Source organism: Clupea harengus, chromosome 10 (genome assembly GCF_900700415.2).
Source record: "Clupea harengus chromosome 10, Ch_v2.0.2, whole genome shotgun sequence".
NCBI classification, from domain to species: domain Eukaryota; kingdom Metazoa; phylum Chordata; class Actinopteri; order Clupeiformes; family Clupeidae; genus Clupea; species Clupea harengus.
The window spans coordinates 1,777,599-1,801,369 of NC_045161.1; the positions used below are offsets into that span (position 1 = coordinate 1,777,599).

Here is a 23,771-nt window from a genome sequence, read left to right on the forward strand (position 1 = left end):
TACAAAACACACAAGCCTGAAATGCACATGTGTGCAACACCTTGCAGTATTGTTCACAGCAGGTCTAATATGAAAATGACAGAATATTCAATGAAACGATTTATTTGTATAATTCACAAAGAAAGTAGTACAACTAACTAACGACAAAGTAGAGTTTTTATTTACATTGATGATAAATTGCATCATTTATTTCATTTAATTATGTCTGATGCAATGGGTCTAATGAGTCAATGGAGACACTGAATAGATAAAATGTATATAAATAAAGGTAAAAGTGAATGTTAAATTAACTTGTTAATGTTTTACCATAGGTGATGCTTTTATCATAAAATGCACGAGTTTAACTGCCCCACTTATAGGCCAAAATGAATTACATTTCCCGTGTATCGAAACACGTGCAGGTTTAAGTGCATTAACCAACATGTAAATAACAGAAATTCAATCTGGATCGTAACATATCGATGCAGTCATTTTAAAATCCATTGAGAAGGGTAACAACTGTCAGCAGACAGAAGATGGCAGCAAACTGCAAAATAACTAACCGGCTAAGCAGCAAACAGCCTCACTTTTTTTTCGTCTGCATTTTTCCTTGCTGATTTTTAAACTGATGTGAAATCAGCCTAAACTCCCTTTACGTTATAGCATTTGGTCAACGTATTAGTCACTCTGACCTTCGATCAGTTATCAAGTAAACATCCACTGACATTACGCTTGAGACAAGATTCAGGAAGCAAGTCATGTGGAGATCTTCACACTGGTTGCCGGGGTATTGCATCTGCAGCAATATATCACCGCCTGTGGGGGTACTGGAGGAGAAGGTATCTCGCTAACCGGATGAACCCATTCTTCAATAGCATCACACGTTACCAGTCCAATGCAGACAAGAAGCGGTTGTGTCGCACATTTTACACCTACCTGACAGACTGGACATGCGATACTTGTCAGTACGTGTCTCCAGCGGAACGCGAGCTAAACGTGCAGGGGATACATGGTGTAATTGACATACTTCGCTGAAACATAAGCATATCGCCGCGGGAACCGAAGAAGAATCTACATTTGTTGTGTTGCCAAGAAACGTTTTTCATGGGATATTCAATGACATTATATTTTAGCTCAAGGAAGCTAGCTCCGGCGTTGGAGGAGACAACTGTGGTGATAGGACAGAACAGTGATACTAGTTCTGTTTAAATTGTCACAGCTAACGTTAGCTAAGCTAACGAAATTTTACTCGACGGGGACCCGGTAGGTCGGATTCGTGGTGTAAACTGGCTCAGCAACTATTCGCAATTGTTTCATTTCTTGAAAGCTTTGATGGTCACTGAAATTAACTTAGCTGTTTTAAACGGAACATTACGGTGATGACGTCACTTAGTACGTGAAGTCGGTGTCGAACATCTTTGTTTTCATTGAAAGTCCACAGTTTTTGATTATTTGTATGCCTTTGCATACGTTGATACTAACTTTTCAGTCTGGGCACTGATAGCTAGCCTCTCGCGCGAAGTGCTAGCCAACATGAACTTAGCATCAAGACTCCACCGAATGACAAGCCTCATCATGTAGTTTCAAACGTAACCAACAAGCCAGTGCGACTGAAGTTGCTAGTTAGTTAGCTTGCTCTCACTGTTCGCGACAAAAATCAACGCAGAAACACTTTGTTGTGTGGGCTTTTATTTTGTGAGAAAATACCACTACCTTATCTTGATGGAGTGTTCCAGAAACGTAATGAATTTCTGCAAACCACAACGTTGACCAATGTGTTGGACAGATAAAAGGCTAACCTGCTAAACCCACAAGCGGGGAATCGCACAAGTTTCAATGAATGACTCCGTCTACTAGCTCTTGATTGAATCCAGGTACTACCTACACCATGAAGAGGACCGAGAAGAGAAAGTTGAGCAGTTCGGATCCACCGGAAAGTGGGCCTGAGGAGAAAGACGCGGTAAGTGAACTTGTCTTCTGTTTTTGCATCACGCCTGGGCCACATCGCTTAACGTTACCTTACCTGTGCGTGACTGCAACCTTGCCGAGCTGCTGAGGTTCGCACGCAAGTGTATGGCCACATCGTTGAGGTGCTACTACTGCTAGCTTGTTTATTTTTGTCTTTTTTGCTGTCTAATTTGGCTGAGAAACGCGCACCTCACGGGTGAAAAATAAGTCTCCACGCCGAAATGGTAGCTGACGAGCCGCGCCTCAGACGCGCGTCTCACACAGGCTGCTCTAACTTAACCTGTGGGTGCCGAAATGAAAAGCCGCCACGCACAGGTGAGGTAAGCGGTATGGCACAGGCCTCAGTTGCTCAATATACACTGACCTTCGACTTGTCTTTCTCTGACACCCGTGTAGTAGTCCGTAATCTCAATAGGAAGATAGAAGCTGCACAGTGTTAGGTAGTAGACATTAAAGATAATTAAAGAGACTCATTCATTTCAAACGAACCTTTGCACGTCAGTGTTTATAGATAGCAACGGTAGTCGCACTCAAAGGCGACAAGGTGTCATTTGCAATTCACATTGTTGGGCTACGATTCTTACTTTGTTCGTTGCATTGTTCAGAAGGCAGGTGTTTGTATTGTAAACAGCATAGATCACAAATACAGCTGCGTGGGGCATGGAAATCATTGTCATTGATTTGCATAAGGCTGTTCCAGAGGTAATTTCCTCGACAGGAGTTTAGTAATATGTTCTGGGCTCTGTTCTTTGTCCTCACCAAGCTCAATTAGCATAGATCTAGTGAGGTGTTTTCTCTTTCATGCAATGTGGCATGTATACAAAGTTAATATGCACACAGGATTTATGTAGGCCTATTTTTATGTATTTTAATAATATTCTCACCTAGAGGACCCTAATGTGTAGGCCAGTTAGCTAGTGAATCACATTCAGTAGTCTATGGCATGAAAATGCTGAAAGGAAATGTAACAGTTTCTTGAATATTCTAATTGAAACACTACATTGAAGAAACTTCCAGTGGAGAAAGAAATATACCTACCTTCTTCCAGCAGATTAATGTTCTGGAAACATTTAGTGATTTTGAAAGCCCTGAAGGATTTTCATCAGTCATTTAATTTACCTGAGGGGACATGCAGGGCAAACTTCATACTCCCTCTGTGGTTATTGTGACTGTTTCACCCTCAGTTGTTCCAGCGGATGATGTCATACAGAACATGACGATCCCAAGGTCTTCAGTCTGTGGTCCCATAAAGGCCCTGGAACAATAGTCTGATGTGTTCCTCCCTCAGGCAAAAAAAAACTAAAAACAACAACAGATTACCTCAGCCTGGCCCTGGATTTTGTATGGCAGGTTCAGCACTCCTGGTAATCTGTGCCTATTTTACTGTTTAATGAAGACATTAGTTTGCTTGTTGTCTCTGTGCCCAGTACTCCGGGCTGTGGTTGTTAACAATGTTTGGTTTGGATCAGGTTGAGTTTCCTGGTCATGAAGTCTTATTTATGTGGGACTGAAAAAAGATGTGAATGCACACAGAGCTCATTTAACACTACAACATGGTGCTCGAATGATATACTGTAAAAAAGATGGGTAGTCATACATCTTTCTTAGCCTTCTGCCAGCGCAGTGAACCATGGGCAGCCAACACAAAGAGGGATCACTGCTTCAAAACTGCTAGCACCTTTTTTAAACTAGATCCCTCGTGCACCCCCTCTGCTCTTTTTCTCGGTGTCTCTTATCTTTTCTCCCTCTCTTTTGCTTTCGGACTGTGCTGCAGGAAACAGGAAAATTGAATGTGATGCAGTTACAGTTGTTTCTGGAACTCTGTCTGAATAATGTTGGGAAAGTTCACACAGAGTTGATGCAGTGAAACTAAACCTGCAAGGTCCTTGATGGTTAATTCACCATTTTCTTTCCATTGCAGTACATTTACAGTTTTGTTTTACTTGCTGGCTACACAGCTTGACTATGTTGAAAACATAGAGAGTTGATGCTTCTATTCTACTTGCATTTAATTAATATGCAACAATGACCACAACAAGCCCCACCTAAGTATGCACAGTAGTTAAAAGGTTTGAGTCCAAAAGGTTAAGACTTTCCTTGATTCCATGCGTTGAGGAAAGCCCTTCTGCCAGCAACTGGTTCTTTGTGTGAAAAATGGTGATTCTTACTGATAATTGTTTGGGGTACCATGCATTGGCCTACATAATCAATGAAGAATATTTTTTTTATAGAAACGTGATATCAGGAAGTCCTGTTTGCTCCACAAACAATGCAGAAAACGAGCCAGTCATTCACAGATGACAGATGGCTGTCTATGCTGAAAACCAGTTGTGTAAGAATCCCTCATCATGTAATCAGCTTTACATATTTTCATGTTGTGTGTTTTTTTTTTTTTTTTTTTTTTCCATTTCTGGACATTTCATCATTTTTCCCCCATGGGTTTGACCACACCGATCTGACATGCTGTCCAAAGAGGCTTTAGTTAGATAATGGTGTAAGTAGGTTATGACATTCTGATGCTCTCCTCTGCAGATGTTAAGGCCCTCCTTAAAATGTGGACGATTTGCCGTAACCTGACCGACTCAGTCAATCTGGACCTAACCTAATGTTGTCTGATCTGCTAACTTGCAGACTATAACTGTGTTGCAACTGAGTAAACTATTTGTAAGTTGCTTATTGATTAAATGTGACGTGAGTGGACAACAAGTGCAAGAGTGTTTTGTTTTACCAGAGGTTTTGTGGTAAATACAGCAAAAAGGAATTATAACTGACGGAGTTAACATATTGAGGTTCCTGTCACTGTATGAACACATGTAAAATGTCAGCTGAAATATTGGCTTTAATGAATCAACAGTGGTGCTGGTATTTTCATGGATGAAGTAAGTCTTCCATGCATCCGTTTAACCGAGCGTTGGCAACATCATGACAAAATTCAACTGTCAACTCTGTTTATCTATTAACTGCGGACCCGAGCTAATATTACATACCTCTCATTGTTGATATGACAGAAACTCGCTAGCCACATGGAGTTATCTCACAATGTGTGTTAGGAGCATGCTTGTTTTATGAAGGTGTAAGCCATAATGTACACTCTTCCAGACCAACCCCTGCACAGCAGATCACAGATCCCCTCGCCTTTAAATCAGCAGCTGAGTAGAAGGGCAACACTAATCTATTATTGTTTTCAGTGTTAGAGGGGTCTTGCAAAGTTCATGAAGCTCTAAGATCTGTCTTTCAGTTGTGACAGTTTGTATTCATAATGTCAAAATGTTTGTTCCTACAGTAAGTCTTTTTTGTCTAACTGTGTTTATTGGAAAAGTTATAAACACAGTGACATGTAATTGATAGGCTATAATTGTCCTCCATTTTTTTCCCCGTGCCATAAAGTAGCAAAGATACTTCCCTAGTCTAGATTCCCTTGTCTTTTAGAAAATATATCTATTTAAAGCCATGCCACTTTCATAGAATTGTCTTATTGTCAAATTATACTTTTGGGAATAAAAATATATATATATATATTTACGTACTTACCCAATTTGTTTTTAGATTTGGATGTTCTAGGATGGCCTGACCACCAGGGGTCAAATGGCTGTTGGTAGAAGGACAAGATGTGAAAGAGAGTGGGTTTTCTAGTCACCTATCCTCTTGTATGATTGGTTTATAATATTACCTCTTTGCCTTGGTGCTGGCCCTGGGGGTTGTAACGCTACTGCACAAGGTCATCATTAGGCAGACTATTTGGTTATTCAATAACGCAGTTACCTCTGAGTGACTTCTTGCAGAGCAGACTTGGTGTAGAGAGAGACGTTAGAAGCAAATATCTAACCGGTCCCAAAGTACAAGCAATCATGCCAGTGCCTCAAATGTTTCTGCTGGAAGATGAATACATATGATGGAGAAATGCCAAATATTAGAGCCCTGGGGGAATTATTAATTCAATAATTAATAAATAAAGTTAAAGACCCTTTTTTCAATTTCTGCATTATTTATACATCAGATTGTGTTCTTTATGGGAATTTATGTGAATCATTTTTAACCATGTGTTCCACATGTGATCTTCATTCTGGAGCCATTTTTACAGGCCAGTTTCTGCCAGATTAAATCACCTGGCCTTGAAACGGCACAGATACCCACAAACGTTTGTTTTGCAGCAGGAAGACAAAAATTAGTTGGATATGATTAATACTTTTTGAGCAGTGGATGTTTAAAAATGCGGGGGAAAAAAAACATATGCTTTTGGAGGGGCTGTGTCCGATACACATCTCTATGAAATGGGCAAAACTGATCAGAACCTTATAGGCAAAGTATTACATATCTGTCCCCATCAGCAAAATGATAGGTATACACCATTCTGAGTAGCTTTATGAAACCCTTAAACTTGCTCTATAATTTAGGCGAAATCATTCATCTTCCACCAGAAAAGAAAGAACATAGAGATGGGAACCCTTGAATGGGAGATGGGAATCTTTTTGTATTCTCCTCTCATGCGGTGTCTGAGATGTTCTGTGTTTTTGTTTTTAAAAAGGTGTTTTTAATGGTGAGTCATTTAACTTCATGTTTGTCAGTGAAGGCAGTTTGTCATTCTTTGTTTGATTTATGTATTTGGATTACTCAATTTATGTAAAGTGGGTCTCACACTACAGACTTGCTTGTTGGGTCTCAAGAGCCCAATACATGGGGTATCATGAGACAAGCTCATGGCTAGCTGCTCTGCATTGTGATTGGCTGGGACACAGAGTCAATCAAGCACACCCAACCTCCAGCAGTGGGGGTATCTGCAGTGATGGGCTGGGACACAGAGTCAATCAAGCACACCCAACCCCCAGCAGTGTGGGTATCTGCAGTGATGGGCTGGGACACAGAGTCAATCAGGCACACCCAACCCCCAGCAGTGTGGGTATCTGCAGTGATGGGCTGGGACACAGAGTCAATCAGGCACACCCAACCCCCAGCAGTGTGGGTATCTGCAGTGATGGGCTGGGACACAGAGTCAATCAGGCACACCCAACCCCCAGCAGTGTGGGTATCTGAGGTGATGGTCTAATGAGAGCCCAAGCCAGTGGACAGACACAGGGGTAATTAAAGGTTCACACATGGGGAGTAATGTCTCCAGTCCTGAGAGGCAAGGTGGACAGACACAGGGGTAATTAAAGGTTCACACATGGGGAGTAATGTCTTCAGTCCTGAGAGGCAAGGTGCGGCAAATGCAGTCATTATCAGCACCTCATTATGCAAAACCTGATGAGCTCCGTCTCTCCACATTAATCAAAGCAGACAGGCAGGCAGATGCATGCATACTATGGAAAATTGGCAGCTGTGTGTTTCCAATGAAGCAGTACATCTATGATGGAAATACTGCCTTGGGTCCATATTGAATTGCATATATTCTTCCGAGTTTCACATTGGAATTTTGGGGCTCTCTTGTTATTCTAAGCAGTTGGATGCGGCTTAAGTACAGTGTAAGATACAACACACTGAGGCCATTGTTGTCCCATTGAATATGGGAGACAGAAAGAGTGTGACTATTGAATCTCATGGCTCAGAGCTGGTAGGTGGGAGGACGGTGCAGATTTTCTAGCCAGGATCGTAGTGGGGGGGCTTGGCTGAACTCCCTATGTTCTGAAATGCCATTATAGTAGGAGATTCAGTCATTCCTCACTGAGTTGTATGCACACTCACTCCTCTGTCCTCTACCACTGCAGAAATCCACTCCAAATCTCCTCAGGTGGGAGATTTAAAAAGTGCACACACATACACAAAAGCTTAGTCAAGTTACTCATGGTTTAGCATTTTGAAAGCCTCCGTAATATGGCCTTGAATATTGATTGGGTTTGTTGGTTCTGTTGAAGTCCTTCCGTTGTTTTCAGTGTATTAAAATAGTTATGGTTGAGGATCATTGGAGATTCATTGGCTTTGTTTTTTTTTGGTATCATCAAAGTATTTATTCTTTCCGTGGCTGTGCAGCAGGAATGGAATTTTTTTTATGTTTTTTCTAAAATCATTAAATTGATTTTGTGTGTAACTAACTTTTTGTTTTTTTTAAAGCAAAAAAAAAACCCGAATAGACATTTTCCCATAAAAAGTATTGATTTAATATTTATTCACTTATTGTTATCCATTTTAAAATGTTCTCTCCCTCACACCACACACACATACACTTCAAATGCACAGAAACAGAACATTGAACAGTCTTTTAACATCAAACTTGAACAATCACACGCACACCTCTCTGTCCCTCCCTCGCCTTAGAATCCCTCATCAGAAACTGAATTGTATGATGCAGATCACCTCCTTGTGGCACTTGGAGACTTTGTGGTCCTTGATGGTGTCAAATTTTTTGGTGCCCACCATAAAGCTGTTTGTCTTGCTCCTGGCCGAAGCGTGTTACCGACAGTGGGAGCAAAACACTGACTGACTGACTGACTGACTGACTGACGGTAGTTTTTGATGAAAGTAGGCTAATCACGTAATTCCTCACTGTTGGCTCTTCTTCACTTCTCATTGAGAAATCCCCTTTTAGCTTTTTGTTCATGAACTCAGTTGTCTCCTAGCCTAGGCCTACTGACATCAGCTGCTGTTTTTACATCCGCGATGTAAAGCCACACGGTTGTTAAAACAGATTAGGTTACTCAACTTTGTAAATGAACAATTGACTGAGAAGGAAGCACTCTCCAGCTTTTGAATTTTGCGTCCAATCAAATTGGCGTTCAATGGCCCGAACCTTACTCTGATTCGGTTCGAGATGCAGGAGGAGATGCAACTAACTTTTTACCTGACCGCTAGTAAGTAGCAACACTTCTTAAGTAGGCTCCTGAGGACTGAGTTGACTTTTTCACTGAACAATTCAATTGCGTCAATTACAGTTGCAATCGGAAATATTCAACCCCCAAAAAGATTGTAATGATTTACCAATGAAAGTTTTTTTCAAAGAGCTAGATTTTGCTTTGGATAACTTCCTTATCAGTTGAGTGAAACATAAAATCAACAAAGAAAATGTATGATGTATTTGTGTGTAACAGATAAATATTTTTTGCCTTTTTGTCATATATTTGTATTATCCTTGACACATCACTATAATGTCTTTTGAGGTGAGGGGGTTGAATATTTACGATTGCAACTGTATGTTTGTAAAAAGCACCCTTTGTTCATCCGCCACCCTGGTTGGTTGGTTGATCGATCACATTCACTGGGTTCATCAGACTTTAGACTGTAGTATTTTTGTACATATAGTCCATCAGACTCCATAAGCTCTCAATAGCATAATTTGTCATCAGAACATTATGGTGGAGGGTGTATTTGTATTGCAAAACACACATCTTATTTTGTCATTTTGTGTGTTTGATACCTATACTAATAGTGCAAAATCCATTTTAAGGATTTAACTTTTAACACCCAGCACCCGTGGAACCTCATGATCAGATAAACAGGCCTGATCCCAGATCAGGCAGTGCAGTGGTCACGAGAGGGGCTTCAGTTCCAGGCTTCAGTGCTGCAGTGCAGTGGTCACGAGAGGGGCTTCAGTTCCAGGCTTCAGTGCAGTGCAGTGCAGTGCAGTGGAGTGGTCACGAGAGGGGCTCCAGTTCCAGGCTTCAGTGCTGCAGTGCAGTGGTCACGAGAGGGGCTTCAGTTCCAGGCTTCAGTGCAGTGCAGTGCAGTGCAGTGGAGTGGTCACGAGAGGGGCTTCAGTTCCAGGCTTCAGTGCTGCAGTGCAGTGGTCACGAGAGGGGCTTCAGTTCCAGGCTTCAGTGCTGCAGTGCAGTGGTCACGAGAGGGGCTTCAGTTCCAGGCTTCAGTGCTGCAGTGCAGTGCAGTGCAGTGGTCACGAGAGGGGCTTCAGTTCCAGGCTTCAGTGCTGCAGTGCAGTGGTCACGAGAGGGGCTCCAGTTCCAGGCTTCAGTTCAGTGCAGTGCAGTGCAGTGGTCACGAGAGGGGCTTCAGTTCCAGGCTTCAGTGCTGCAGTGCACAGCAACAGAGAGTGCTAATCCTCTCAGTTCTGCAGAGGTGAGTGGGTTTGCTTCCCCTGGTGGGCCTGTCTTACTGAGCACTGTTTGTTCTCTCTGTGTGTGTGTGTGTCTGTTTGTTCTCTGCGTGTAGATAGTACTCTGGAGGGATGAGTTATGCTTTCTCTCTCGCCAGTGATGAGGGAGAGAAAGCTATGAGTAGGGAGGGGCGTTGGGTGGAATGGGGAGAAACAGAATGAAAAGAGGGAGAGGGAGAAACTGAGAGGGAGACTGGCTTGGCGTTAGAATGAAGAGCGAAAACTGAGTGAGTAAGTGAGGGTTGGCTTCAGCATCAGGGGAGAACACGGTACAGTTTTATGAAATTCAGATCATCTGACTGTATGTTCTTGGTTGGTAGTAAAAAATAAATGGTTGGAAAACTAGTCATACTTTTTCTAGTCAGCATTAGTAACTGGACTGTACACAAGCACATACAAACAAACACACACACACAAGCACACACACAGAAATCATTAGTGCGAACCCCCCCAATTGGTTGATACCCATTGGTCAAGTCTTCAATTCTGTTTCAAAGTATCAAAGTGATTCTTTAGGGCTGGAAGAAATGTTGGCTACCATGGTTCTGAGTTAAATTTGCTTGCCTGTCTGTCCAAGGTGGTGCTACCATAGCGACCAAGCAGCCTGGGGCCCCTGAGTCAAGAGAGCACAGGCTACAGGTGGTGGGGAGAGCTCGAGGAGAAGAGTGTGTGTGTGTGTGTGTGTGTGTGTGTGTGTGAGAGGGAGAGAGAGCGTGTGTATGTGTGAGGAATGTTGCATGTGGCAACCTGTGTGCTGTTCCAGACTGAGTGACTAAACCATGCAGTTTCTGCAAGAAAACAAAATTAGTTTACAAAGAGCTAGCTTTCCTTTGACTCTGGCTACTCTGCATTATGAGCCGGAGAGTCACGCTTTGGTTGAAGATCTTAATCACTCAGTTGATCCTTTTTGATCTCATGTTTTGCTTTTTTTTTAATATTGTTCTTAGACAGACCAACACAAATAGGCACCTTTTACTACTCACTCATAAGCAGAGGTATTTTACAGCTTTGACAACCTGCCATATCTGGAAACAGGAATCAGCCTCTCTTCCTGAAGGCCTCACCAGTCTGTTGCACTCATGCCATTCCTCAGTGTTTGGGGGAATAATAATAAAATAACAAACTCAAGTGATTTTAAGCAAATAATAAATGTTAAGCAAATTATTGGTAGACAGTTAAATTGTGTTTTCTGAAGCGGCTAAGAAAATACGCGCGCGCGTGTGTGTGTGTGTGTGTGTGTGTGTGTGTGTGTGTGTGTGTGTGTGTGTGTGTGTGTGTGTGTGTGTGTGTGTGTGTGTGTGTGTGTGTGTGTGTGTGTGTGTGTGTGTGTGTGTGTGTGTGTGTAAAAGTCACAAGCTTTGTCTTTGTTTTGTTGTTGGACTACACCCTTGTGAGTCTGGCCCTGATTGCTGTTGTTAAACCCCTGGGCGTCTGCCATGCAGGAGCCTCAAGTGAATAACATCCTGCTTTCTCGTGTGTGTGTTTGCGTGCTTCATTCAGCGCAGTCATCTCGAGCTGTTAATGGCTATTGCCACACAAACAGATAGGAACTTGATTGATGTCAAGGCTACACACCTACAGTCCCCTAAGCTAAATAGCAATCTTAACGGTTGGTAGTTGCTACCGTGTGTAATATGAATAGTTTTTGATATGAAATGAATGTGAACTTGTGTTAATATGGTGCTACACAGGCTCCCAATGGGTTTCTACCTATCAGAGCTTTTTAACTATCCTTTGATGGCTATATCTAGCCTAGGGAACCATCTTAACAGTTGGCAGCTGCTAGCGTCAGCCATTATAATTTTATGAGTTGACGAGACTTTAACATCAGCTACTTCACCCTTTATCTGTCTTTACGCCCCCCTCTCCCGATGAGTCTAGTGTGCTCTGATTGGTCAGCTCCGCGGCCAATAACATAATCATTGGGCAATAAGGATTGTGTTACAAGATTGCATCATCATGTTACAGGAAAAGACTGGAATTTCTATAAGGTGTTTCAGGCAGCTTAGAATGTGGTTTCTGCGGGAGAGAGTTACTCCCTTTGGCCCGTACTTTGGACTTTTGTAACGTTGCAGACGGTTCTCATGCACAGGAGCTATGTAACGCACTAAAGGAAAGGGAAAAAAACGGAAAAGCATAACAGGGTCGCTTTAACTATGGCCATGTTTACAGGGGATTTTGTAGAGTTCAGTAATGTGTAGAAGTTTGTATGTAAGGTGTCATGCACTGCAGTACAGTGTTGGTACATGTTTTCCCCAGACAGTTGACTAGTTTCTCTGAGGCTGCACTGTGCAGCCTGTACTGGCCATACTTCTGCTATGGTTCACTACATTGTCACCTGCCAAACTGCCCCAAAGACTCCCAGGTGTTGTGTCCAGGTTCCTAAACAAATATTTATTTATTATAAGTCACAATTAATTCAAAGGACATTAATATAGATCATGAATGCAGGGTGTGTACCAGTGCAGCTATTAACTTACAATTGTGACAGAAGGATAGGTGACAGAAGGTGAAATTATTTCAAATCCAGAGTGTCCAATGTTAACAGCCCATGTTGGGTCTTTGAGCACTGGCAGGATGACAAGGCCAAGAGGAGTCCATGTAATTAGGTGACAACTGTTAGCTCTGGTCTGGTGTAGGTTTCCCTGGATCTGATGCCAGTAGTTATGAGTTTGTTTAGGGAACTAATCACTTCATCTAACTCCAGAAGTTCCTACTCTCTGCTGCTTGCAGGATAGTCTTGGTTTCTCGCTGACAATGGACACTTCACCTCAATGATGCAGTCACCAAGTACTAGGGCTGAACGATTTGGGAAAATAATCTAATTGCGATTTTTTTTACCAAAATATTGCGATTGCGATTTAATATGCGATTTTTTTTTTAACCTCTTTTTTCCCCAACAAAACGTAATGAATGATTTAAATATGACCAACACAATATTAGATACATTTAGTGTAAAATATTCTTTCCCACATTTTACATCTTTATTTAACTGCTCATTACAGAAACAAGAACAACAAATCATTTTTTTTTTTTTTTTTTTTAAGACCACGTTTTTTTTATCGCGAACGTTGCGGTTAGAAAATCGCGTTCTATCATATCGCGATTAAATCGCAAATGCAATTAATCGTTCAGCCCTACCAAGTACTATCCCATCTGGAGATCCACCAGGCAGGCTGCTGTCAGACAGGAACAGTCTCCTCTCTCTCCTGGGTAACGGCACCAGTGCGCTCTGTGTATGGCTCCTTTGCCCTCGGCTCATGATGGATTCCCCAGTCACATGCTTTGGAAAAAAAAAACATAACACTTTGTCTTAAGTGTAGAGACACATATGCCTTCAGTTTAAATAATCACTTATTGCCCACAGCTTACTTTAGAGCTTTCTATGAGGATGTACTGGACAAGCAAGCAAGCCAAGTTAGTTTTGAATAAGCGAGGAGGGTAAGACTTCTGCTTGACTGCTGCCAAGACCAAACCAAAGTTACTTTGTTGTTGTCCGTTTCTTGCGATAAGCCAATCTGTTATAAAGAAACCCAAAATAAGAACTGGCATTAGAGTTACATGTAAAAACAAGAATTCATCTCGGCTTAACAGCCTTTTATTAGCACTGTTCGTTTATAGCACACCTTTAAGCTATACTTTTAAAAAGTCAAGGTGTACATACACTACAGCCTCCAGTGTCGCGGTGTCCAAGACACCAAAATGTTAATGCTTCAGAAAAGATGAATCACATCTGGCCAACTAAGATTTCGGTATGGAGATAAAGCTTAGGATCATGATTTTTCTGTAGCACTACGGCACACAGTGAGCACACCGTTTGAATATGATTCCTCTTTTCATGATACAGTGGCTTTAAACCTCATAACGTTAAGCAAATAATTCAAACCATGCAACATCATCAGCATCAGTTGCAAGTTAATTACTAACCTTGTGTTGTGGGTGGTGTCATCACAGACAATCTCTAGGCTGCAATTTTCTCACTTTTTCGATGTCTGGTGTGGGGCGCACATCTCTCTACCCAAATCAATAAGGCTGCCATATGATGGCACTTGTCTCTGCCAATTGGGCACTTGTTAGGTCATTGCTCTGAAGTGACTCCTGTGACTGACTGACTACTGGACTGTTATGATTCAAATGGCCATTCAACACATCGTAAAAAGAATAACTGAATCGGTGACGGAGGAATATGATGCCTGCCTTCACATGACCTGATTGGACCATATATACATTTTAAGTGGGCATATCGCTAACACAGGAACACATAAAATGAGTTATGAAGAGTCTTGAGAATGTTCTTGAAAATATTTTTTCCATCACCAAATTACCACAAATAAAGAAAGTCTGGCTTGCGATCTTTTTCTGGTTTCCTTTCATTTATCTGGATTAGCCTCATTGGTTCTCCTACTTCTATTGTGATTTATTTTTTTCAGCCATCAGTGATATAAATGACTTTGACATTGACAATCTGTGACCAGGCTGGTTCTCCCTGATCTGCAGGCATGGTGTATAGAGCCTATGGGTGTGTGTGTTCAGTGCAAATCACAGCCTTCTGGAATTAAACGCATCAGTGGGTTTAAAGCAATCTATGGTGCCCGCTCGAATGTCTGTTGCTGTGCTCACATTGTGATTCTAATGAACAGAGTTAGATTAAATCCCTGGTTTGGGCTTAATCCATATTCAAACTGGGCCCTTGCCTGGCAAACATGTTGGAACTGTGGTTTTGATGGGTACATTGGTTTGGGCAGGCAGTAAATGTTAGTGTTGCGGGTAAAGTTGCCTTATTTTGAAGCATAGTTCTGTAGAAGGTGTTCAGCATCTCACGGTTGGTGTTTAATCTTCCTCACAACAACAGTGTCCATGTCTGTTATGACCTTTCATTGTAATCTGATTGGCTGCTGGCTGCCTCTTCGGCCTGCAACAAAAACTGTTGTGAGGATTTACAGGTCATTAACGCCAAATCACACACAGAATGTACTCCGTTGACGTTCCAGGCCGATGATTAGAATAGGCATCCAGGCAGTTGAGCTAGTGAATGGAAATCTGCACGCCGTAGATGAGGCTGAAAATAGTTTAGTTCTCCAATGTTGTCTTCGGTGGGGATGTGTAGTGATGCGTTAGTAGTGGATGTGTCTGTGAAGACGTCTCAAGTGAGATTTCTGTGCAGTAAAAGTGACCTCAGATAAATGACTAATGGGATCTCTTAAGCTGGCACACACAAGCACAATTAGCTGCTTTGCTGTACTGCTTAACAGTTCATAGCACGTGTGAATAGTTTGTCGGACAGTTTTATTAGCTTTTGGAAGTGTGTGTGTGTGTGTGTGTGTCTCTGCTAAAGAATCCAACTTTGGCCCATGCTTCACCAGTTTGGCATGCCTTTGGCATTACTGAATGTCCACACTACTCACTCCACCATATTTCACTGTATTGACCAATAACCAATGTTAACATGTTCCCATTAAAAATGTTTAAAGGAAATAATAATAATAATACAAAAATCTTTCTTGGGAAAATATACAGTAAAAATAACTTTTTTTTAGCTCCGAAGCTGTATTCAGCAAGATCTGTGGCACTCAATTTCTAGATGTGATAGCACTGTACTAATACTACACCAGAATCTAAATTTGGTTGCAAGAAAGTGAAAACTATTGATGATTTAAATACATTTTTTTGACCATTTGAGATTTTTCATTTGACTCAAAAGATATTTGTATTACTATGGTTACTATAAAACATTCAGTAACAGCTATTTACACAAATACATGTTGCAAATGAATCGTGGGGTTTCTAGGATGTTCAGTACAAATTTCAACCCAATCCAGTGAAAAATGTATTCTTTTTAAGAAAATCCATGACTTGAACAGGGAAGTCGTAGATGAGTTGGTATGGAATGACCCTTATATATTTCAAGTCTCCTTATAGCTAAAGGTACCCTGCCTTATATAACACAGGCCTTTCAGGTCCACGGTCAGTGATCTGTTAAGGCAGTGCACATCTTTCATTGGCAGACATTATGTAAGTCTTACGCAAGCACCGTCTGCTCTCTTTTGGGAGGGACCGCTGTTGAACAGCAGGAATGTATTTGGTCATCCCTCCATTAAACTTAAAGGCTTGGGCCAACAAGAAGGGTTATAACAATGCTGGGTGCAGCACCCTCAACTTGACTAAGCTTTGAAGCTGCAATGTATTGTGAAGTGTGTGTGTGTGTGTACACTTCACTGGGTGTGTTGATTTTATAGGTGAGGCTACTGTTTGAAAATGCATCTCAAACACAGTTTTATAAAGAACACTGAAACGGTAGGTTCTGTGCCGTTCCCCCTTAGTGGCTGCTGTTCACTCTGAATCGGACTCTTACCTAGTACAGATGCAGATGGCGTTATCAGAGCCTGTGGAAATAAAAGAGCTGAGAACCCTTAATGGAAACATCACTCCCCACATCCCCCACCCTTTATGATTGACTCTCAACATCCTCCACACACACACACACACACACACACACACACCCCCCATAGCAGTTTGTTTTCACAGACTGTAGACCTCTTGGATTCTCATCTCCAGCAGCAGCATCCCATCCCAGAGCTTTTGGAGAAGATCCAGAGCAGTGACACGACCAATCGGCGCTAGTCAGGCTGACATGCTGCATTATTCAGCAGACAGAGACCTTCTGCTGACCCTTTGACTTCTAACTCCGCAGAGGGCACTTCAGAAAACTCCCCAAATTCCCCAAAGTTGTGTGTAGTGTGGCTGAAATGTCCTGTGCAAACAGTGCAGCAAGCCCTCCCATTAATCAGAGTGCGCAAGCTTCCAGAGGATAAGAATGAGAACAGAGCATGCATGCATGACCCGGACCCCCGGCCAAACACCACATTTCCATTGGCATGGCTCTTCAGCAGCTGGACCAGGGCCCTGATTACGTCCCCTTTTGAAATGGTACTCTCAAGAAAGTCACGGCGCTTTGCCATGCCAAACAATTAAGACCGAGTTAAATCCATAAACCCCACTGGACGTGGAGGTAACGGAAGAAGTTAGGGGTCGGCAGTGACTTGGCAGATAGAAGGAGAGAGAGTGGGAGGAGGATGGAGAGAGGGATGAGTGGAGAGAGAGAGGGAGAGAGAGGGGAGGAGGATGGAGAGAGGGATGAGTGGAGAGAGAGAGGGAGAGAGGGGAGGAGGATGGAGAGAGGGATGAGTGGAGAGAGAGAGGGAGAGAGGGGAGGAGGATGGAGAGAGGGATGAGTGGAGAGAGAGAGGGAGAGAGAGGGGAGGAGGATGGAGAGAGGGATGAGTGGAGAGAGAGAGGGAGAGAGAGGGGAGGAGGATGGAGAGAGGGATGAGTGGAGAGAGAGAGGGAGAGAGGGGAGGAGGATGGAGAGAGGGATGAGTGGAGAGAGAGAGGGAGAGAGAGGGGAGGAGGATGGAGAGAGGGATGAGTGGAGAGAGAGAGGGAGAGAGAGGGGAGGAGGATGGAGAGAGGGATGAGTGGAGAGAGAGAGGGAGAGAGGGGAGGAGGATGGAGAGAGGGATGAGTGGAGAGAGAGAGGGAGAGAGAGGGGAGGAGGATGGAGAGAGGGATGAGTGGAGAGAGAGAGGGAGAGAGGGGAGGAGGATGGAGAGAGGGATGAGTGGAGAGAGAGCTCAATGACTGGAGACGTAAGGGGTTTCAGCAGTGTGGGTATCACAGTACAGCTTTAGTTTTTACTTCTTCCGCCTGAGCTCCGACTCTAATGCCCTGCTATAATGCTGTGTAATCCCAGCCTAGCAAAATGAAACACTTGCCAAATAGCATGTAATTCTGTACAAGCTGTCGTCAATACACCCCCCCCCCCCCCCCCCCCACCCTTCTCCTTTCATTACGGTCTTTTCCTTTTCATGTCATTGTTTCCAAATTGATCTTTCTTCCATCTTTCTTTCTTTCTTTCTTCCACTGCGGTCATGCACAACCCTGCTTCCTCAGTACTTTCTTCTCTTTCGTGGTCTTGACACTGGGCCAAACTCAGGTTGCAGCAGTTTTTTAGATTAAAAAGTAATACAGCTTCCTTCTGTTTGAATGCAACTCGAGATGGGCATGCTATGCTCACTCAGTGACCCATCGAGGACCCCAGAAAAACCCATGCATACCCCCTAGTCTGCAAACACTCCAGTCCCCACCTATAAATGTGTAGATTTTTTACAGGAGCTTACCTAACAGTATGGAAGTCCCTGAGAGATAATGTAAGTGGGGAATGAATGGACATCTGTCACTCTAAATGGAAAAAAGCAGAAAAATCTGCATGTGTCTGTGGATACGGAAACGGAAATACGGAAGGATACGGAAAAGGAAAAGACTACAGAGGAAATAATCAAAAGTCCTTTGGCCTACAGGCCCTGAGGATGCAACGTTCCTCTCTTGAATGTATTGCTAAAGGTTGCCTTTGTGACATCTTGTTCTCTCTGTCTGCGTCTTCATAGAGGAGGAGTCTGACTAGTCTCAAGCACTTAGTAGGTATATATCTGATGATGATGATACTCCTGTATCTGGACAGCGGTAGCTTTCCTGCAGAATGGTGCATATGATGAAGAGATGTATTCCTCTGTTACAGTTATGGTTTCAGTTCTCCTGTGTGTTTCCCGTGTGGTTCCTGGCCTTATTAAATAAGCTGGCTAGGCTGGTGATATCCCTCTGGCAGTGGAAGTTGACCAAGGCACACTGCGGCACCTGAGTGGATCAGCCTCTGCCTCACAGGAACTGCTGAGTCACTGTGTGTGTGTGTGTGTGTGTGTGTGTGTGTGTGTGTGTGTGTGAGATACGTGTCCCTATGTGTGGATGGGGTGTGTGTGTGTGTGTGTGAGATACGTGTCCCTATGTGTGGATGGGGAGTGTGTGTGTGTGTGTGTGTGTGTGTGTGTGTGTGTGTGAGATACGTGTCCCTATGTGTGGATGGGGAGTGTGTGTGTGTGAGATACGTGTCCCTATGTGTGGATGGGGAGTGTGTGTGTGTGTGTGTGTGTGTGTGTGTGTGTGTGTGTGTGTGTGTGTGTGTGTGAGATACGTGTCCCTATGTGTGGATGGGGAGTGTGTGTGTGTGTGCGTGTGTGTGTGAGATCCGTGTCCCTATGTGTGGATGGGGAGTGTGTGTGTGTGTGTGAGATACGTGTCCCTATGTGTGGATGGGGTGTGTGTGTGTGTGTGTGTGTGTGAGATACGTGTCCCTATGTGTGGATGGGGAGTGTGTGTGAGTGTGAGATACGTGTCCCTATGTGTGGATGGGGAGTGTGTGTGAGTGTGAGATACGTGTCCCTATGTGTGTGTGTGTGTGTGTATGTGTGCCCCATCCTGTCCCTTCTCTCTTCTTGTGATCCCTCTGTCTGGGCCCCTCCCTTTAACTCCATGCACCCCTTACTCTTGGTTCTATATCTCACAAAGTACTCTTTGCCTCGTTGTATACGTCAAAATATGCTCAATGCTAAGGTAATCTGGTTTTGACATGAAATTTCAGCCGTCATAAACTGCTTCCATCTCTGCCTCTATCTCCATATGCTTATTTCTCTAGTTTGGATTTCTCAGAAAGTCGTTATTTTGTAGACGTGAAATGGGTATCTAATGAAAGGGTGGGCCTTATGTTTCACAGTGAGGCTAGAAACTTGCTTGTGGAACAAAGCAGATAGGAGTAATAGTTTTGAAAACATATCAAATTCAACAAAGTTGCAATCGTTGGACGTTTCTTCACCCATTTGCACACCTCTGGCATTATAGCTGAATAAGTCGTGAAGTGTTTATAGCCTATCAAAATGAGCAGTAGGACTCGCCCTTTCAGATTATGCCAGTTGCTAATCTGTGCAACGAAGTATGGTGGAGTAATTTGTTTTTAAACTACAGCAAAGTTCAGTGTTGTTGCATAAAATAAACTGTAGGTAGGTAGACATATATCTTTTGTGTCTTACAATTATGGTTCTTATGTATGCATATCTGAGAAGATATCCTCCCTGGCATTAATATCTTTTGAGATGGATGTAAAAGTTAATAAAAAAACTTAATAGACGAAAAATTCATTTCCCTTCATATAAAGGCTAACATGAAACGTGTACAAGTAATATAATGTCAAATGATGGCAGATCTGGACTGTAAGTTCTCTGCTTGAGAACCCCTTGGGAAAAACTGAGTGAACTCTTGTCCGTAACTGGGTTCTTCCTGTAACCTGTTTGTTGTGGGTTCCTGTAAGCTCAATAGTGCTGATTCCTCGGCCCACTCACCTGCTTAAATGTCCTGCTGTCTGCACCTAAGAGCAAGCTGAATAACCTGCTGCCCCATTAACATCCAGCATGTCAGCAGACAAATGCGCCCCCTCAGCGAGACAAGAGCAGAGCAGAGCAGAGCGGAGAGAAGAAGGTAGAGGGGCCAAATCCCTTAAACTCATTTCCACACTCCTCCATTATGTCTGTGCCAGCTAAGACAGTTCTAAATGTTAATCTGGCTCCGAGGCGACGACGGGTTCAGCTGGCTATGTTAGCGTTGTCTTCTGAGCACGCCATTCTTCATTTTCTCCATGGCTGATAGGGTGGAGGAGAGGGAGAGGGAGAGGGAGAGGGAGAAAGAATGAATGAAGGAAGGAGAAGATTGCCGTAGAGTAATTGAAAAAGGAACAGAAAGAGAATAAAGGGGAACAAATGGACAAAGAGACAATGAGATGGCATTAGGCTCCCCGTAGAGTAGGGGGTAATAATGAAGATGAAGGCTGAGCTATTGGTTTGTGTGTTGATGGGCATTTTGTTTCTGTTCCATGATCCCCCATCCCCCCTTCTGACACTCCCCACACACACACATCAGTCATGCTCTACGGTTTCATTTCATTTTCTCTCTCTCCATGTCTGTGGAATGAACAACAAAGATGGCGTCTCACAATAGCTTCCTTCATCTCTCATCTCATTCACATCTCTTCATAGATGTTTTAGGTCACAAGACCAAAGGACCACCCTCTCACCCCCTCAGTGTTTGACACATAAGCCTGTGCCAAATGTGAGTTTTTAGAGCATGCCGATGCAAATTTTCGATAAATGATGAAAAAAAGCATTTTGTGTTCCCCCCCCAAAGTCCTGTTGTCTTTGTCCCCACTCTCTTCATTCCCATTCTCTCTCTCCCTCCCTCCCTCTCTCTCTCCCCCGATCTCCTCCTCTTCCCTCTCCTCTCCTCTCGTGTGTTGATGAACTTGGGACCGTCTCCAGCTCTCCCAATGGGCCTTGATGTTTTGTGTCCAGCGAGTTCTCTCTCTAATGAAATCATTAGTCACAGTCAGGCAGTCGTGTTGCACTGCCTCTGTCTCAGACCCCCCACTGAACCTGGCCTTTGATTAGCCCACACAAAGGTCACCGCAGTCAGACACCGCAGGGTGCCGCTCCTTCGGCTCAGCACACCAGTGACCTCTACTGTTGAGGGTGCGTCACACCCTCATGTGCAAAGGCCACGTTCCTTTAGCCTTCAGCCTAGAGTGTCCCTGGGTCTGTCTGACATTCACGTTGCCTGCTGGCAGTGGTGTTGTGTTGCTCTGTCCTCTGGTTAGACAAACAGTCTGTAGCCTCAGCAGAAATGATGTGCTTCAGAAAGTGCCCTTGGGTCATGGCGTTGGGTTTAGTAAAACAGAGGACAGTCCTCTCGTTCTTCACTTGATGAATTGGGAAGAAGCAGGATGCTTAAAGTTTAGGACTGACATCTGTGTCATGTGTAGTTTGTGTATGTGATCCCTCTGAGTGATGCTGCTGGGGTGTGTGTGTGTGTGTGTGTGTGTGTGTGTGTGTGTGTGTGTGGTCTCAGTCAAAGCATACGCTGTGTAATCTGTGCTGCTGCTGCTGCTGCTCTGGCTGTGTTGTGGTCTCAGTCTAAGCATACGCTGTGTAATCTGTGCCGTGCCTCTCTCCTTCCTTTGTCTCACTCTCACACAGGCGTGTGTGCTTATTAGGGGTGGGAATCTCTTGGCACCTCACGATTCGATTCCGATTCAGAGGTCAACGATTCGATTCTAAACCGATTATTGATTCTAAACCGATTATCGATTATCAATTCTAAACCGATAAAACAATTATCGATGCATGTCGATTTTTAAAACATTTGAGTTTGCTACTCAGTCTCAAATCACTTCATACTTTGTGTTTGATAATTAAAGAAAATCAACAGATGAATTACCTTCTCTATTTTTTTATTAGAGAAAAAGCGTTTCCTTGTCACAATTATGACTTTCAATGAACAATGCAATAATCGATGCAGCTTGCATTTCAACACAAATGGATGTGTTAAAAAAAAAATTTAAAAAAAAAATAAAAAATTATATATATATTTTTTTTATTAAAAAATCGATTATGAACTTTTCTGAATCGAAACAGAATCGTTCTAGAGAGAATCGAGAGAAATCGAAGAATCGATTTTTTTTTTTCCACCCCTATTGCTTATTAGGGGTGGGAATCTCTTGGCACCTCACGATTCGATTCGATTCCGATTCAGAGGTCAACGATTCGATTCTAAACCGATTCTCGATTCTAAACCGATTCTCGATTCTAAACCGATTCTCGATTATCAATTCTAAACCGATAAAACGATTATCGATGCATCTCGATTTTTAAAACATTTGAGTCTCAAATCACTTCCTACTTTGTGTTTGATAATTAAAGAAAATCAACAGATCAATTTTTTTATTAGAGAAAAAGTGTGTCCTTGTCACAATTATGACTTTCTATGAACAATGCAATAATTGATGCAGCTTGCATTTCAACACAAAATGAATGTGTAAAAAAAAAAAAATTTAATTAAAAAATCGATTATGAACTTTTCTGAATCGAGACAGAATCGTTCTAGAGAGAATCGAGAGAAATCGAAAAATCGATTTTTTTCCCCCACCCCTAGTGCTTATGTACAGTGGGTGAGTGTTTTGTGTGTATAAGACTGGCCCATGGTCTATGTGAGTGTGGGATGGGCCTTGGGCTAGTGTTTTTTCCTCCCAGCTGCTGCAGGCAGATAGGAGAGTGTAGAGAGAGCGAGAGGAGGCCAGGCCAGGGACTTGATCTGCAACTTACCACTGGTGCCATAAGTTCATTTCTCTGTGTAGTATTAAAGTGTTTCCACTAGATTTCCATCCTAATCCAAGCCCTGTAATGTAACCTCAGTTCCACTTATGTGTAGCTTAAAGTGCCTTGAGACAATTGTACTGTTTTGGGGCTATATAAATAAAATATAAATAAAATTGAATTGAATTTATAAATTATTTAAAAAAGTAAAATTAGTTGATTTTGTTTAATCCATTCTGAGAGTGATTAACAATGATATTAAAATCATAGGTAAAGGTTGTTTAAGTCAAACAATGTCAGAGTAGGTCTGAAATGCCAGGTTTCATTTTGGCCGGTAAAAAATATGATTGGCTGGTAATTTATTTCATCTACCAGCCATTTTGGCTGGTAAGCCAAAAAGTTAATTTCGAGCCCTGGTTCCACTTATATAATCCAAGCCCTGTAGTGCCATGTTACCTCAGTTCCACTTATGTGTAGCTTACACCGCTCACTCTTACATTTACACAGGTACAGATACTTTTGTTATTGCCAATTACAATGTTTTGGTACAGCATTGTAGCTCAGTTCCAGTGCAAAAGGAGAGACAAACAAGCATACAGGCACCATAAACCATTACAACACACACAAAAAGGAAATGTATGAACAAACATATTGTACAGTGAATATATATATATATATATGTACAATTATTTTCCATAACATTGTCATATAGCCAAACCGGCAAAAGTACAATGATTGATGTGCCAGTGGAAACAAATCAT

At 42.7% G+C, this 23,771-nt stretch overlaps 1 protein-coding gene across 1 annotated transcript in view; it reads left to right on the forward strand.

Annotated features, from left to right (window-relative positions):
* The first annotated feature begins 204 nt into the window (after positions 1-204).
* mast2 (microtubule associated serine/threonine kinase 2) overlaps positions 205-23,771 on the forward strand; it is a 138,411-nt gene continuing 114,844 nt past the window's right edge. The window contains 1 exon segment of the mRNA XM_042708941.1: positions 205-1,939. Coding sequence (XP_042564875.1) covers positions 1,868-1,939 — 72 coding nt within the window. The 5' untranslated portion in view covers positions 205-1,867.